This window comes from Epinephelus fuscoguttatus, linkage group LG6 (assembly GCF_011397635.1).
Source record: "Epinephelus fuscoguttatus linkage group LG6, E.fuscoguttatus.final_Chr_v1".
Lineage (NCBI taxonomy): Eukaryota > Metazoa > Chordata > Actinopteri > Perciformes > Serranidae > Epinephelus > Epinephelus fuscoguttatus.
The window spans coordinates 36,716,839-36,733,416 of record NC_064757.1 but is presented as its reverse complement, the minus strand read 5'-3'; the positions used below and the strand labels follow the sequence as shown (position 1 = coordinate 36,733,416).

General features: G+C 41.7%; 1 protein-coding gene across 1 annotated transcript in view; it reads left to right on the top strand.

Annotated features, from left to right (window-relative positions):
* The window catches only part of LOC125890150 (calcium-binding protein 7), a 47,081-nt gene that overhangs the window by 29,036 nt on the left and 1,467 nt on the right, over positions 1-16,578 (top strand). Inside the window, exons 2-5 of the mRNA XM_049578645.1 lie at positions 4,535-4,678; positions 4,822-4,934; positions 7,807-7,957; positions 14,769-16,578. The exon at positions 14,769-16,578 is cut by the window's right edge and continues 1,467 nt beyond it. Coding sequence (XP_049434602.1) covers positions 4,535-4,678; positions 4,822-4,934; positions 7,807-7,957; positions 14,769-14,899 — 539 coding nt within the window. The 3' untranslated portion in view covers positions 14,900-16,578. The remainder of the gene's footprint in view (positions 1-4,534; positions 4,679-4,821; positions 4,935-7,806; positions 7,958-14,768) is intronic.

The following is a 16,578-nucleotide window of genomic DNA, read 5'->3' as shown; positions in this document are numbered from 1 at the left end:
TTCTTATATATTTCAAATATTCTTCACCATCCATATAGTGACAATTTTGTTACAGACACTCTTCATGCATGGATCTATCTTAAAGGAGCTATATGTAAGAAATCTAAAGCAAATAGTCGTAAAATCCTCCTAATATGTCAGAGACTAAGGAATAATGTTCATATAACATACTGATCTCACCGACAACCGACAGTGTCCCGGTACATAGCATTAGCAGCCGGCTCCTCCTCAGCTGTATCCCGGCAGCAGCGTTAGCAGTGTCCCGGTACATAGCATTAGCAGCCGGCTCCTCCTCAGCTGTATCCCGGCAGCAGCGTTAGCAGTGTCCCGGTACATAGCATTAGCAGCCGGCTCCTCCTCAGCTGTATCCTGGCAGCAGCGTTAGCAGCAGAGAAGCCAGACTTGCTCGAACGGTCCGCTGGAAAACCGAAGATCAAGGACGCGGCGACACGGCCCTGCCACGGCAGCTGCCCATGGGCAAACAAATCAGTCTCCAGTGTGCTGCTCTCCAGCAACCTCGAATCTGTAGGGGGGGGCACGACTTGCGGCAGTATTTTGAATTTGAGTGCAGTGACCGTTTTGGCCACAGTCTTACATACAGTACCTTTAAAATAAGCTTGTCAGTAGATATAATAATACTATAATAAATCTTTATTTTATAAAGTTCTTTACATGTTAATAATTAAAACAGATAAGACATGAAATCAACAACTTTAAAAAGAACTGATTAAAAACACTTTAATGTATAAAAACTGAGGAAATAAAGACAGGCTAAATGAACTTATAACTCAAGTAAAATCAGAAAAGGCTCTCCAGTAAAAGTATATTTTAAGAAGGGATTCAAAAATGATCACTGACTCAGATTGTTCCACAGCCTCGGGGCTCTGACAGCAAACACTCTGTCCCCTTTAGTTTTCTGCCAAACCTTTAGAACAGACAAAAGACCTCTGCCCAAGGACCTCAAAGTACGTCCTAGTGTGACCGTGGGGTTAGAGGTATAGCTGGGAAAGAGACCGTGAAGAGTCTTAAAAGTAATCAATAAAATCTTAAAATCTATTCTGAAACATACTGGGAGCCAGGGTAAAGAGGCTGAAACCGGAGTGATGTGATCACGTCTAATGGTTCTGGTTAAAAGAACCGAGAGACACGTAATGGCAGTAATCCTTTCACATATAATTTTAACTCTTACACATATGGGGTCAGTAATCATTTTGAGTTGGCAGCATTGTTTCAACTAGTGGGTATCATATTCTAACATTTTGCCATTCTTTTGTCTTCCTGTCTAGACGTTGGTCGGATGGTAATGCTCCCATTTTGAATGTGATCACGTGAATGAATGGGCATCATCAGCCTCACAGATATGGGTTAGAAGGGGCTGCTACAGCTGCTAGTAGGTTCAGTAGGCTGTTATCAGCCCATTAAATGACCAGGCGCAGGTTTCACTTCAGTTTTATTTTATTACTACAGGACTCCCTAAAAACATGGTATTTCACCCAGATGGGCATGGATTTGCAGGATGCAGCAGTACCAACGCATTCTCACTCTGACCTTGTCACATATCGATGTTTGGTCATGGACTTTCCACATCCACATACGACATGCAAGGTACCCTGGGTGTGTTGGTTGCTGAAGTTCTGGGTGTCATTACAACACCGCAAATTTATGTTTTTTCTCACCTTGTTTGTTTGTTTGTTTATTTGCACTTATAAAAAAGAAACATTACACAGATAAGAAAGAAAATAAGACAAGATGTGCAGGAGAGGTCATAAAAAACCCGAATGGGCTTACAAGCAGCCCCCCCTCCTCAATTACAAAACTATATAAGCTTCGGACATAGGCTTACGTCTGAGCTTATACACACACATACACACACATTCAAATTAAATGCAATAAATGATATCTCAGAATCATATGCTACCTCAGAATACAATTAAATAGTCCAAAGATATATTTGAATGAAATAAGAATAAAACAAAAAACACAAATGTGTTAAAAAATCGTAAAACTCTGCTTCAGCCTTCTTTTAAATGCAGATAATGTTGAGCATGTTTCACTTAGATGTTTTAAACTGTTCCACAGCACAACACCTTAGTAGATAAATGAAAATTTTGCAACAGCGGTTCTACAGAAGGGGATATGCAAATCATTCCTCTTTCTTGTGGAATAAGAATGATAATAAGAATTAAACTCAAAATAATTATGAAAATGCTTGGGTAAAGAAAATGGAAAACATATGACTTTGTACATCAAGATTCCTGTTTGATACTTATTCACATCGTAGATTGTTAGTATTTGTAATTTTTTAAACAGAGGTGTGGATGGAGCTAAATATAGAGAGTTAGTGGCAATTCTTACAAAGGATTTTTGGAGTCTATGAATTGGTTGTAAGTAAGAAGGATAAGTGCTAGCCCAGATCAAATTGCAGTAAGAGATATGAGGATAAATTAAGCTGTAGTACAAGGTTAATAAAGTACTTATTTTTAAATAGGGTTTAACCTTTTTTATGATACCTAAGGATTTTGAGACCTTCTTGCACACAAATTCACAATGATTCTTAAAACAAAGTTTCTCATCAATATTGACACCTAAAAACTTTGCTGATGAAGCATTGGAAAGTAAGTTGTTATTAATATAAATTTTAGTTTTTTCTGGATTGTAATTCTTATTCTTGTTCTTAAAGATGATGAAATTAGATTTTTTGACATTAAGTGATAATTTATTTCACTGAAACCACTGAGCAAATTGAGTGAGCCCAGAATTTGCCTTATCAATAAGTGAATCAATATTACTGTCAGTAGCAAAGAGATTGGTGTCAACAACCTCAACAACTCACGCACATGGTTAGGTTTAGGAAAAAAGAACAGGGTTTGGCTTTAGACTCTTAGGGGGCAATCACACCAAGATGAAACGCTAGAAGCGCTATGCCAGTAAAACAGTTGTTTTCCTATGATACGGCGCATCTGACCGACGTTCAAGCGTCTTTTTAGACGGCCGTTTTTCTGGCGTCTTTTTAGACAGGCGTTTTTGTAGACACTTCTTTTTAGACGTGTGTTTTTAGACGTGCATAGATGCTGAAAAGTTAAAATATATTTTTGAGCATCAGACGCCAGCAGCACCAATCAAATCAAATCCTCCTTCCTGTTTTGTTGTGGCAGTTACGGCAGTTTGGTCAGTTACGGCAGTTTTACGGCACTTACGAGCAACAGACAACACAATGCAATCTGAAGACTAGAAATTTATCCTGAAAATATTTGATTTTGAAGAATTATACAACACACGCACACCTCAGTACTAATTTCATGTAAGCTACTGTCTCTACTGTCTTTGAGGGAAACACTAGATTCAAGGGGAGATGACAGGAGGTGTGTGTGTGTCGCCTGGTTGTGCACGCACCCCCGCTCCACAGGCGCTCCTTGCTGTTTTTTTTTTTGTCTAGCGCGCATTGAATAAGCGTTTCCAGCGTTTCAAGCGTCTTTGAAGCGTCCGTGTTTCTGCGTCTCATTTCTGTGTGATCGCCCCCTTACAGGACGTGAACGCCTCTCTCCTGGGTGAAAGTCATTCACCACCCCTCCCTTCCGCTCCACTCGGACTTTCGCCACCTTAACCTTTCATTTTTGTACCTCCCGGTTTACCCCATGACGCCACCAAGTGTTGTTAAAATATAACGGCAACCAGCCGTGTGTCATGCCGACGTTAAAGGACATCTTTTTCATCTGTGTCTGACACTGCAAGTGACTACACAAGCGCCAGATTTCTACAACTTTGGAGCGAGAACAAGTTGGCAGTACTTGCTTCAGAGAGCTCCATGACCCAGATCCAAGTAGATTTTTGTTGTCAGACATAATTTAGTACATCTAAATGTCAACATATTTTAGCACATTTAATGTTTCCATGGTCAATTTGAGAATTTACCAGCAATCAGGTAAAAGTCACTTCTAAAATCTGCAGGGGAGTCTAATTACAGCTGCACCAGCAGAACAAGGAGCAAAAAATCCAAGTGTGTTATTGGAAATCGATGATAATGAGCTTTCACTGCCCTCTGAACCTGCCAGCAGGTGTAGCAGGTCCCTTCTAGCATTCAAAGCTGATATCTAGGAAATGCATCCTCCAGAATGCTACACTTTTCCCACCTTGTATAACACCAGAACATGTTCTTGTTAGGGTTATTTTTGGCATCAAAGCTTTTTAGATTTGGCAGCCACGCAAGAGAAATAAGACTTCATACGTTTGATTCATCCCCATAAAATTGTAATTGCAAGGACAGCAGAAAGCGCTGCCCTTTAACATGTTGACACTATGTCCCGATCTCAGCTCTTTGTTCGAAGGTATTTATTTTATTTTGGCTCTTTTTCTGTCATTTTACTGGTGGAATTTGTTCTCCTGAGCTGCCAACCCTCATATAACTATGACTCAAGCATTGATGCAGCATAACAAATGTGTCTTTGCTGCGTGGAACATTTCCCACTTTCATATCCTGCTCTGCCGTAAGACTTAAGCTTGTGTGTGTGTGTGTGTGTGTGTGTTTTCTCTGCAGAGATCCGCGAGGCCTTTAAAGTGTTCGACCGTGATGGGAATGGGTTCATCTCAAAGCAGGAGCTGGGGATGGCCATGCGCTCCCTGGGCTACATGCCAAACGAGGTGGAGCTGGAAGTCATCATTCAGAGACTGGACATGGACGGTGAGGCAAACACACAGCTCGGATTTTTATGATGTGGAGTCACAAAAGCACAGAGGCTTTGCTCTCTGTTTGCCCACAAAACCGGACTGTAGTAGGCGGTTAAACCAACAACAATAAACACCAACTGTTCCTCTTTTCTGCAGGCGATGGCCAGGTGGACTTTGAGGAGTTTGTCACTCTGCTGGGCCCAAAGCTGACGGCAGCTGGTTTGCCAGATAAGTTCAACGGCACCGACTTTGACTCCGTCTTTTGGAAGGTGCTCATTATTCAGTCACTCATTTCCTGCCTATTAGCGGGAAGATAGACAGCAGAGTCGCAGCTGTAGCAAACCTCCAAGCACAGAAACATTTAGACTCAGTACGACTTTAAAGGAAAACCAGTTTTAATTGCCACATCCACTGGGCTGTTAATGGGATGATTTTAATCTTGGAGAGGTTTGGATTCCCTGAAGAACTGTGTCCCTCATCAAGACTTCTCCGCCTCTTTGTGTGTGGCGACAGTCTTATTACTTAGAACATTAAAGTCAGTTTTTATGTAAAATAGATATTAATTTATTTACAGACACCTCATTAGATAATCAGCTGCTCACTTTGACAGTGGGATGAAATTAATGGGATGGAGCTCGTGTTGAAGCTGCCTTTGTTGTGGTTACGTGATAATGGCACCAGAGTGGCTGTCAAGAAAAGCGAGGCTCCAAATCGAGTTGTGAAAGAGAGGGGATTTGTGGGAATTCTTGGTGCAGTCAGTGTACGAAAAAAGAATCACAACCAAAGACACCTGCTGGGAGAGTCAAGGAACCCGAGGGACTGCTGCAAAGGCTGCATAGCCTCACATAACATTATATAACAGAATAGTAGTATCAAGCATGTGCTGCTGGATTGATCACACAGAGCCTCCGGTCACACTGGTGAACGCGGCTCAAGCTGAGCAGAAAATGAGTAACATAGATGAGCTTTCCAAACAGGCACAGATCCTGGATTGGCACTTTATGCAGGGATTTTGTTGTTAGTTTTGGGTTTTAGTCAAACACAGATTATTTATTTTATTTAAGTCATATTTTACAAAACGCCAGTCACTTCTCCTTTATACAATGTACCTGGAAGTAAACTTTTTTCACATTGCTAACATCGGCAGTTACTTTGCAGAATACAATTTAACATACAAAACACATACGATGGATTACACTGTAAAATACAATTCATTGCTAGTTAAAATTAGCTCCATCTGCAATTTAAATCAGTTAAATTCTGCAGTATAATAAAATGACACTGATAGGAGCTTTTACTTTTAATATTGTAATTGTACATTTTGTTTATAATACTTCTGCATTATTATTCAGATAGGAATTTGAATGCAGGACTCTTACTTATAATATATAAACTCAGTGTTTCGCACAGATTTCAAATCTATTTGATTTAAGGGAGATTTTGGGATCTCAAAAGACCAATTTAAAATTCCCGGCATAATAGTATACAATGTTGAACGTTTTGAATGATTTATGAAAGGTGCAACGCCGATGTGTTCATTCATAAGATCAACATTTTTTGTTAATAATCTTCTAAATAGACTTTATTGTGGGTAACCATTAACTAGCTACCAGTGAACTGTTGTTAACATTACTATAAGCTTAAAGCACACAGCTTAATCACTTAATAAGTTTACCTGAAACAGTCTGTCAGCCTGAAATACATCAAACAGCGGTGTCTCTGGCGATGAGTCATCTCCTCAAGTATTAAATAAAAACAATCTCTTGGTCCATGATTTAGGGCTAACTACTAGCTTACTCCCTCTTCATCAAGCGCAGCTGGTAACAGATGATGCAACCAGGAAATCCTCTGCAGACCAGACCGTCCAATTTCAGAAACCGTTTGGTTTGGCTGCTACCATGATCAAAGAAGGTGGTTGATGTAGACCATGAAGGTTGGGGTCCATGTCATTGGTCCGACAGCCCATTGGTCCGACATCCCATTAGTCCGACTGTCCGCGGTGCTGAATGGCTCCCGGCGGGCGTATTTCTACTTTGATGGTGCGCCGCGACCAGCTCTGGGTCAGCTGGGAAAGGCTTGAGGCAAAGCAGGCTTACGTGATTGTCACTTTCTTTTTCATTTTAACCTACACCATGATCTTTTCCTGACCCTAACCAAGTGGTTTTTGTGCCTAAACCTAACCAGACCTTAACCTCAGGGCATCATGATGATTTTGGAACGGACTTTGGAACAATGGGTTTAATATGGTCGGAACGATGGGATGTCGGACCAATGGGCAGTTCCCGAAGGTTGCGTCCTTCAAAGGCTGTAGCCCCTGAATTGAGACACATCTTATTTGCTGACAATCAGCAGCTCCTGTCATTCAACGCAGGGCTGATTGACCATCTCCATGAGCCGTTCCCCTGCCCTTTCTGCTCGGTTAGCACAAGCTAACACAGCAAAACGTGATCTCATCCGTGCTTGTCATATTTTGCAGCTTGGGTAGACTCGCACTGAGACCAAAACGGCTCAACTTTGTCGTTAAACCTTTTAATAACTGTAAGGTAATGTTAGCTGTGTGACGTTAACTGTTAGCCCTGTCGCTGTATGTATAACTCTTTACTACCAGACACAGGGCTCACACTCCCTGTAGCAGTAGCTCTAAAATCTTACCTGTTTTAAAAAGTCAAATTTGCAGTTAAGTCGCAGTTATTGGACAAAATTGCAAGGTACAGGTATTGGCTAAATTTGAGTTAATTGTTGTAATCACAACATCCTGGAGGGAATGTTTATACTGTGGTATCACTACAATGGTATTATTTATTAAAACATAATATTCTAAGGTCCCTGATATGTGATCCAATATCAGCATTTTAAATATTAACATCGCAAGTGAACAAACGAGGAAATGGGGTGTTGAATTTTAAGTAGATGTCAGCTCAGTCAAAAGTTTAACGCAACTATTCATACTCAATTTCCATAATCTGATTAAATTTATACTGCATGAAATGTTTTCTGTACACGGCTGTTATTGTTCACCTTCCTTTTATGTGTTATGTGTGTGTGCTTAAATGCCTGTCTTTGTATTTAGTGTGTGTCTGTGGTATCGTGTCCACCAGCCTGCGTCCATGTTAATGTTTAGTTATGCGTGTCTATCTCCAGTGTGACATGCAGAAGTTAACGGTGGAAGAGCTGAAGAGGCTCCTCTACGACACCTTCTGCGACCACCTGTCCATGAAAGACATCGAGAACATCATCATGACTGAGGAGAACCACATAGAGAACCCTGAGGACTGCCAGGTGGATATAGACAGTAAGGAAGAACCTCCTATACCTTCAATGACTTTATGTGCATCTGGTGATATAGTGCAGCAAAGGTCCAGGCTGGATTTAAACCAGGGGTCATTTTATGTGATCACTTCTGATTGTTAATTTTCCCAGGGACCACCTTCCCAAAAAACACAACATGACAAAAAAGGGGATACAAATAAACTGGGCTGTAAATATGTAATGCCACTGTGAGCTGTTAATGCTGTGAAGACTTTCTGTTGTGCCTAAAGCTTGTCCCTTTTCCTCAGAAAATATTCTTTTGACGTACCAACACATTTGGGGTGTGTTGTTTTTTGTGTCTCTGGAGCCTCGATGGTTTTAGCGCCTCATTTGACAGGATTTACCACACTCAACACACTGAGCTTTCGGCTCAGCATCACTGCTTGCTATTATGAATCCAAATTTAATATTTTCAGGATCATGTTTCCTCATTGCAAGCTTTGGAGCTTTTTACTGGTGTAGGGATGCGTCCTAGGCAGGTAGCTAGGAGTGGCAAAATACTTTTTTGCGTGGTGATATTAACACTTCTCTGGTCAATGAGATTGTAATTTGATCGTACTAATATTTGTAAAGTCTTAAAACACAGATAGATATAAATGTAACTTAATTTCAATTTTATTTAACCAGCAGTACCTATACAGTCCATTAGCTGACACAGTGAGGACCACTGGGTAAGAACCGCTGATTTAAGATGCAAGCAGCATCTCTTCTTAAAGTTGCATCAGAGGTGATATACGTTGCTTCTAGAGGCCATCACAAGCCACGAGTGATGGGTGAAAATGAATGAATGGATATTTTTTGATGACTCTTAACCAGAGATGGGACCAAGTCACACATGTGCAAGTCTCAAGTAAGTCTCAAGTCTTAACCTTCAAGTCTCAAGTAAGTCCCGAGTCATTTTTTCTTGGGCAAGTTAAGTCAAGTCACAGGTTATATCAAGTCAAGTCAAATCCAAGTCAAGTCACCTTATTATTGTAATTTTACCTGCAGAATCTGATCTTAATAAAGAGAAAAGACAAGATATAAGTAACTGTCAGTAAACATTGACTTCATCGCTGCAATGTTTACTTTGCAGGGACAACCCCCCACACGCACACACACACACACACACACACACACACACACACACTAACCAAGGCAGCGGCCAAAATCACTCATTTAGCTCATTTAACCCTGTGTTGCTCGTTCATAAAACGTACAGCTGGTCTTGTGATGAACCGGTTGGAATGTTCGCTCACGTTTTCTGGGGTTAATGTTAGCAAATAAATTAATAAACAACTTCCACCAAACCGACCCACTCCGCCACCCCACCCCTGTATCGTATCAAGCTAACGTTAGGTAACTACCGACTAACCAGATAATATTAGCTAATTGACAAACACTTACTGGGCAGAATGGCTCTTCAAATGATGAACAAAGTTTGAAGTTGTCGTCTGGCTGTCCGAGATGTTTATGCCGCATGTCTTGCACTGTGCTGTTCGTCTTTTGCCGTAATAATGGTAATTCCGAAAGCCAAAGACGATGACTCTCGGTACCCCTCCTGCTGACATGTTGATGCCTATCTGATATAAGAGGGCCTGTTTCTCCAATAAACACGTAAGGTATGTAGAGAGGGCATGACTGATTGACAGGGTAGTGATCCAATCATGACAACGCCATTCTCAGCCTGCGCTCCTACCGGGTAATCAACATTATTTTTTAAATTCATTCATTAATTTTATATTCTAACCGAAAACATGATGTGAATAACACTCAAGTCATTCAAGTCATCGTGTCTCAAGTCAAGTCAAGTCCCGAGTCTTTAACTTCCAAGTCCGAGTCAAGTCTCAAGTCTTTTATTTTTTGTCAAGTCACAAGTCATCAAAACAGCGACTCGAGTCGACTCCAAGTCACAATGACTCGAGTCCCCATCTCTGCTCATAACTGTCCAGTATGTACTGGGTCAGCCAATCAAACATCAAGTGCTCATAAATCCCAGCCTTTTCCCACTCAGTGGAGCTGTTATGGTGGGGTACGATACGAGAGTGAAAAAGTACCGACTGAATCGGAGTTGAGACCTCTGTCACTGCAAGCCATTGGCGGCACATTTATATGCTTCTCAAGCCCAGTTCAGACCAAAGATTTGTGATGAGTCAAAATGTGCAACTACTTTGAATGTGCTGTTCTGCAACGCTGTAAAATCCTGCCAGTTCACACCAGTGCAACTAGATGAGGTGGTGTATCATCTCTATGCAACAACTCTCTGTACTTCTGTTCTGATTTCCACATTTTCAGCCTTATTTTGTGGCTGACATTAATTTGTAGCTTCTCAAAACATGAATGAGGATAGTGGTAGTGAGATACTGGCTACAGGTGCATTTGTAGTCGTGATGAAACAGCAAAAAACATCAACAAAACGAGCATCAGATGGACTGTATTCATAATAAATACGCCAGCATAATATTAAAGACCAGCGCCAATAAATCAGTCAGTGAGACTGTGTGTGTGTGTGGGAGGGCATATGTGAGCAGCAGCAGCGACCTTGTGTGCAACACATGTGAAGACGGAAAGAGAGGGCTCTGTGGGGACGTAGCACCTGCCGCAGCAAATGAACACTCCGTCTGTGGTCATTTTGATTTGACCAGTGGACTTCACAACAAGCTGTCTAGCGTCTAGCGACATGCTTTATGTTCTAAAACCAGTCATCGGTAATTTGACCAGCTGAGTTGCAGGTGACACCATCAGCTGGAGCTCAGATAGCCAGTTAACGCTGCTGCAACTTTTATCTGCAACGTTCTTAGTAGTTTATTCTCTTCGCGAATCTTTGGTCTGAACTGGGCTTTGGATGGTTGTTCTTCAGACCTTGGTGTGCTTACTCTCTTCCCCATAATGACGACATATGACGCCCCCTCCTTAAATCATTAATGATGAGTTTTGACGCCCCTGGCATATATCTTATCCTAGCTTACTATATAATGATGAAAACGCTGGGTGTGTGGGTCTGTGTGTCTGTTCCACGTTTTTCTCCTCACTGACTTGGTCAATCCATGTGAAATTTGGCACAGTGGTACAGGGTCATGGGAGGATGCGAATGAAGCAATATTACATCAATTGGCCAAAGGGGGGCGCTATAGCAACCGACTGAAATTGCAACTTTGAATGGGCATATCTCATGCCCCGTATGTCGTAGAGACATGAAACTTTGCACAGAGATGCCTCTCCTCATGAGGAACAAATTTGCCTCAAGAACCCATAACTTCCAGTTATATAGATTTTCCCCCATTTTGAATTTTTTGAAAAACACTTCAAATCGATCTCTTCCTAGGAAGTTTGACCGATCTAAATGAAACTCGTTGAACATAATCTAGGGACCAATATCTAAAGTTCCCTCTTGGCAAAAGTTGGAAAACTTACTAAAACTGAGCTTCTATAAGGCAATGAATATTGCGGAGGGCGTGGCTCATCACATAAAGGTGTATAACATCTCAAGGGTTTCACCCATCACCACGCAACTTTGTAGGCATATGACCACACATAATCTGAGGGGACCCCTCCATTACTGACCCCATCAAACAAAATGGGGGCGCTAGAGAGCTAATTTCTTATCTAGGCCTAACCGCCATATGGATTTTTATTAAACTTGGTAAATATGTAGAACAGGACGCCTCAAGGTGACTGGAGAAATTTAACTCTAACTGGCAACTGGGTGGTGCTATAACAACAGAAAAATGCTTAAAAATGGCTAAAATGTGACCGATCGCTGTGGCTGCAATCTAACTATCAAATTCACAAAAACTCTGTCTGAATACATTGCTCTTCTTAATGGGTTCAGTTGACTATTTAATCTGCAATTTCCTATGACCTGTATCCCAAACACACACCATGTGAAACTGGTGACATCTGAAGCCCATTTATCAGGTTTCGTGTTTGGCTTTCAAATGGTGATGACTTACTGGTAAAGAATGAAAACACATTGAAATCCTTATAAATAGATAGTGTAGAGCCTCAGGTTTCTAAAGATATATGAAATCTCTATGTTTCATGTAGTCTTGCTCACCAGACCTTTCTCAAGAAAAGAAAGGTCTGGCTGGGCCGACTCTCACTTTGCGACTGGAGAAAAAAACGCCCCGGCTGCTTGTACTTCTTTCAACCAATCACAATCATTCTGGGCGGTGCCACAGCAACGGTGTGCTTGCAAAAATATTGCCAGGGGGAAACAGGTTTTGGTGTAACACGCCCACAAAAATATCACCTACAGGACGTGAACCATGGCAGAAAAATGGCTACATCCCCGCAAGATCAAACACCGCAAAAGTTAGTAAAGGACGTGTTGAAAATGGTTGAAAACTGCTACACAACCAGAGGTGGTAGGGCGGGACTTCAGCGGGTGGCTTGTTCCGCCCAATGAGAGGCTGATCTCTGCAGTGAACTTCCGCCCACTCAGACTATGTTTCATGTAGGTTGGTGGAGTGCTACATTCATTTATAATCACATTTAATATTTTTATTCAAATAATTGCATGGGTAGGCTTAGAATGTTCTATAAGGGTGGTTCTATTAGGCGTTCTATGGGGTAAAAAGAATAAATTGTTGGTCAGTGACATTTCTGTTACATCCTATTGAGCTTACATAGCTTACCTACATACAGTTGATACGCATTATAATTGGTAGTGCATTGAAGAGAAGATTTTTGCAGCGGGCAGCAAATAGTCAAACATGCATGTACTATTTTGGAGTGTCATGGAGAAACCGATGCTATATTTTGCAAAACTTGAGGTTCAGTACATTAACGTATTAACTCAAAAGGAATGGATGGTTTGAATAGAATCGGTCCACCCATAACTACAAGCCACTTTACACTCACCAGCCACTTTATTAGGTACACCTTGCTAGTACCAGATTGGACCCCCTTTTGCCTTCAGAGCTGCCTTAATCCTTCATGTCATAGATTCAAAAAGGTGCTGGGAACATTGCTCAGAGATTCTGGTCCATAATGATATGAGAACATCACACAGTTACTGCAGATTTGTCTGCAGCTCCTGTTCCACCTCATCCATCTTGGTTTTAACGAGTTCCTGTTGCCATTCTATCATCTTGAACCAGTCTGGCCATTCTCATCTGACCTCTGGCATCAACAAGGCATTTTGGCTCACTGGATATTTTCTCTTTTTGGGACCATCCTCTGTAAACCCTAGAGATGGCTGTGTGTGAAAATCCCAGTAGATCAGCAATTACTGAAATACTCAGACCAACCCGTCTGGCACCAACAACCATGCCACGTTCAAAGTCACTTAAATCACCTTTTTTCCCCCATTCTGATGCTCAGTTTGAACTCAGTTTGAAGGTCGTCCTTACGATGTCTACATGCCTAAATGCATTGAGTTGCTGCCTCATGATTGGCTGATTAGCTATTTGTGCTAACAGGCATTTGAACAGGTGTACCTAATAAAGTGGCAGATGTGTATATCATAATATATTATTTATGCAAGTGATGAAACCTGATCAACATGCCCCAGTTGCACTGTAAAGAGTGGAGCAGGTCTAATCATAGTAATCATAGTAACAGACATCATTTGTATTCTTAAACCACACTCTGGTGACAATACATTAACACATCACAGAATTCACCCTTAAAATTCTTCACAATCACACCGTCTTTCTAGTGTCACCATTCTGCACCAAATTCTGGCGATCACACAGGGACAACTGTGTTGTTGAAACAGCAGCGATGCCAATTTCTCCCATCAGCAGGCTCGACAGATCATAATGTACTCCAGCCACTCATCAGCGGCGTATGAAATACCGTGCCTTCTTAGGCAGCTGTTTTGTAATTTGAGCTACTGTGCACGGCAAATGGCATTGCTCCCTCTCCTCTCCTCAGCCGGAAAAATGACTACACTGTTTCTAAAGCGCCATCCGCCCACACAGCCTCTGCGTGGAGAACCCCTCATTTGAAAGTCATTGTCAGGAATGCAGGAAATCCCAAACTGAAGTGGAGGCAGGTTTACAGAAAATGTCCACAGTGAATAAAAAGGAAATTACACCTTCTCATTACAAAAATGACTGGAATTAACTGAAGAAGGCAAATTGCTGCGTCAAAGGGTGGAATTGTCCTTTAATGGTTAATTTACACAGGATGATTTGCTTTTGCTGTGGCTGTTTACCTAATGTGTAGGTTTAATGGTTGTTGGAGCTATTACAAACCCATTCTCTGATTTACAAAGAGGAAAATCTTCTCTTTTCTGCTGTGAAAACACTTTTTAAAAGACGTGAGTTGTTTTTCCTCTGAGAGTGGCGATGACCTCCGCAGGAAATAAAGATAAATCAAAAGCAAGATCAGTTTTCAGCAGTTTAAAACATCCTCTGTTTGGACAAAAATACAAGGTAAATGCAGCTAAAAATGTTCCAACAGATATGAAAGTTCCTATTTGAACATTTTGTTTTGCCTCAGCTGTACTGGTTCTCACTTCAGACGGCTCTGCAGGTAGACTACACCTTCTCTTGGAGCGCTGGTGGTGTGAGCATCCTTTAATATGCCAGTCAGGTGCCATTTGTTTGTTGTTCCAAAACGGCAATCAACATTTCAATCTAGATGCAGTTACGCGGCGTACAGGTGTGAAAACAAATTTTCTTGGCGGTGTTCAGCCCTTATAATTGTGTTCATGTAATTGTAAGGTTTTGTGATGAGCTCTTTCATTCGGAAATTACTATCCAGATATCTTTGAAGCATTAAATAACGCATGATTCAATAGACCTTCAGGTAATGTGCTCCCTTGTTTTCTCCCTCCCCGCCTCTTTCTCTTTCCCTCCTCCCAGGTTCCAGCCCGACGCAGCAAGTCAAGCAAACTTGTGTGCGCAAGAGCCTGATATGCGCCTTCGCCATCGCTTTCATCATCAGCGTCATGCTCATCGCAGCCAATCAGGTGCTGCGGAGCGGCATGAAATAGGAGCAGCGGCATTCTCAGCCTTGACCACCACCTAAAGGCTGCCTTACAGATAAATGACTGGAGACAAAGCTCAAACAACAAACAAAAAACAAACACAACAGACAATCACGCAGCTGTAAAACAGGCAGACACATGACTGCAGAGTAACTGGAGTCACCAAGGACACGACATGTGCAGAATTTGTCTCGCTGTACGAGACATTTCAAGGACAACAGGACCTCACATACAAAGAGACAGAGCTGTGTTTTAAAAGTGGACAGCTGACTATACATATCACTCTTCGTAACACAACATTTAGTATTCATTAGCTATGTGCATTTGAGCAGTGTTGCATTCAGTATGGTGGCAGCTATAAAGAGAAGTGTAGTGACCGTCCAGTTTTGTATTTGTCCAGTGTACCATGCGGTTTATTATAAACGAGTAGAAAGAAATGTGTGAAATATTGTGGGGACATTGGAGAAGATATATTCCTGAGGGCTGGAGGGTGTTGTTATGTACAAGGTCTGGAGTGCACAGTGTTGTGGAGATATTGTATGCGGTGCAACATTGTTCAGAAACCACTTGGGAATAACGATAGCTTGGTAAGAAACAAAATAATAGGGTTGGCAGGGAGGTGCATGCGATTGTGGGGATGGTTTCACTTGTTCACAGGCTGCAGGGCTTCAGTCTGAGCAGGACGGAGCAAGGTGAAGCAGGTTAACAGCTCACGGGGGGAAGGTGTTGAGGTCTGAACGGATGGGTAACTGGCTGGAAAGTGGCTGGACATGCAGTAAACACTCGACTCTCTGTCTCCGCTGCGGGGCTGCGCAGGCCTCGGAGGGTGACCATCATCTATGCATGAAATGCATGGATTTAAACAGTCGTCTTGACACATTTGTAGAAGTTCTTATCAATGTATTAATCATTATGACTGTGTAACAGCTGTTTTCGATTACTTAATGACAACTGTGAGCAACTGTGTGGTGCGGGGTATCAGCATTCACAACAAAGGTAACGCATACAACTGCATGATTAAAGAAGGGCTGCTTTAGTACATGCTCGTAAAAATTACTTTTGGGATTGCTAAGCTGTGGACCTTTTGCCTCGCCGGATGCCTGATGACCATCGCCCACTGTCACTGAAGAGCAAACGACATCAAGATGTGTGTCACACAACCATTTATAGAATATGCATCAGAACTGATTTGATTGATAGTGCGGATACAAATGTGCAGGAATGTAATTTGTCCTTTTATTTTAGTTGTTTTCCATCTGGATGCGTTGCTATAGAGCAATAAATGTATGTAAAATAGACATCTCACAATGCATTGGACAGACATGAACCTTCAAAAGCGTTAGTACCAATGGACCTGTTAACTTCTGAGGTCGGAAAAGTTTCTATAACACTTTTCGAATCAAGGTTTTGGCAATATAAGAGGCATTGGCTCTGAGGAGACGACCCTCTTATTCAGTGAGATGCAGACAGATGAGCGGGAACACGTGCGTCAGAAGCTGCTCGGTGCATTGAAGTCTGAGAGGGCCCAAATGGTGTAAACTGTTGCAATAAAACAAATATCTGTGAAGCACCACATGAATTTGATTGGGTGTAGTTGTTTAGATTGTTGTGCATGCATCTGGGTTAGGTCTGTCATTATCAATGTGTATTGTACATATACACCAACTTCAACCAAAGCTTTGGAG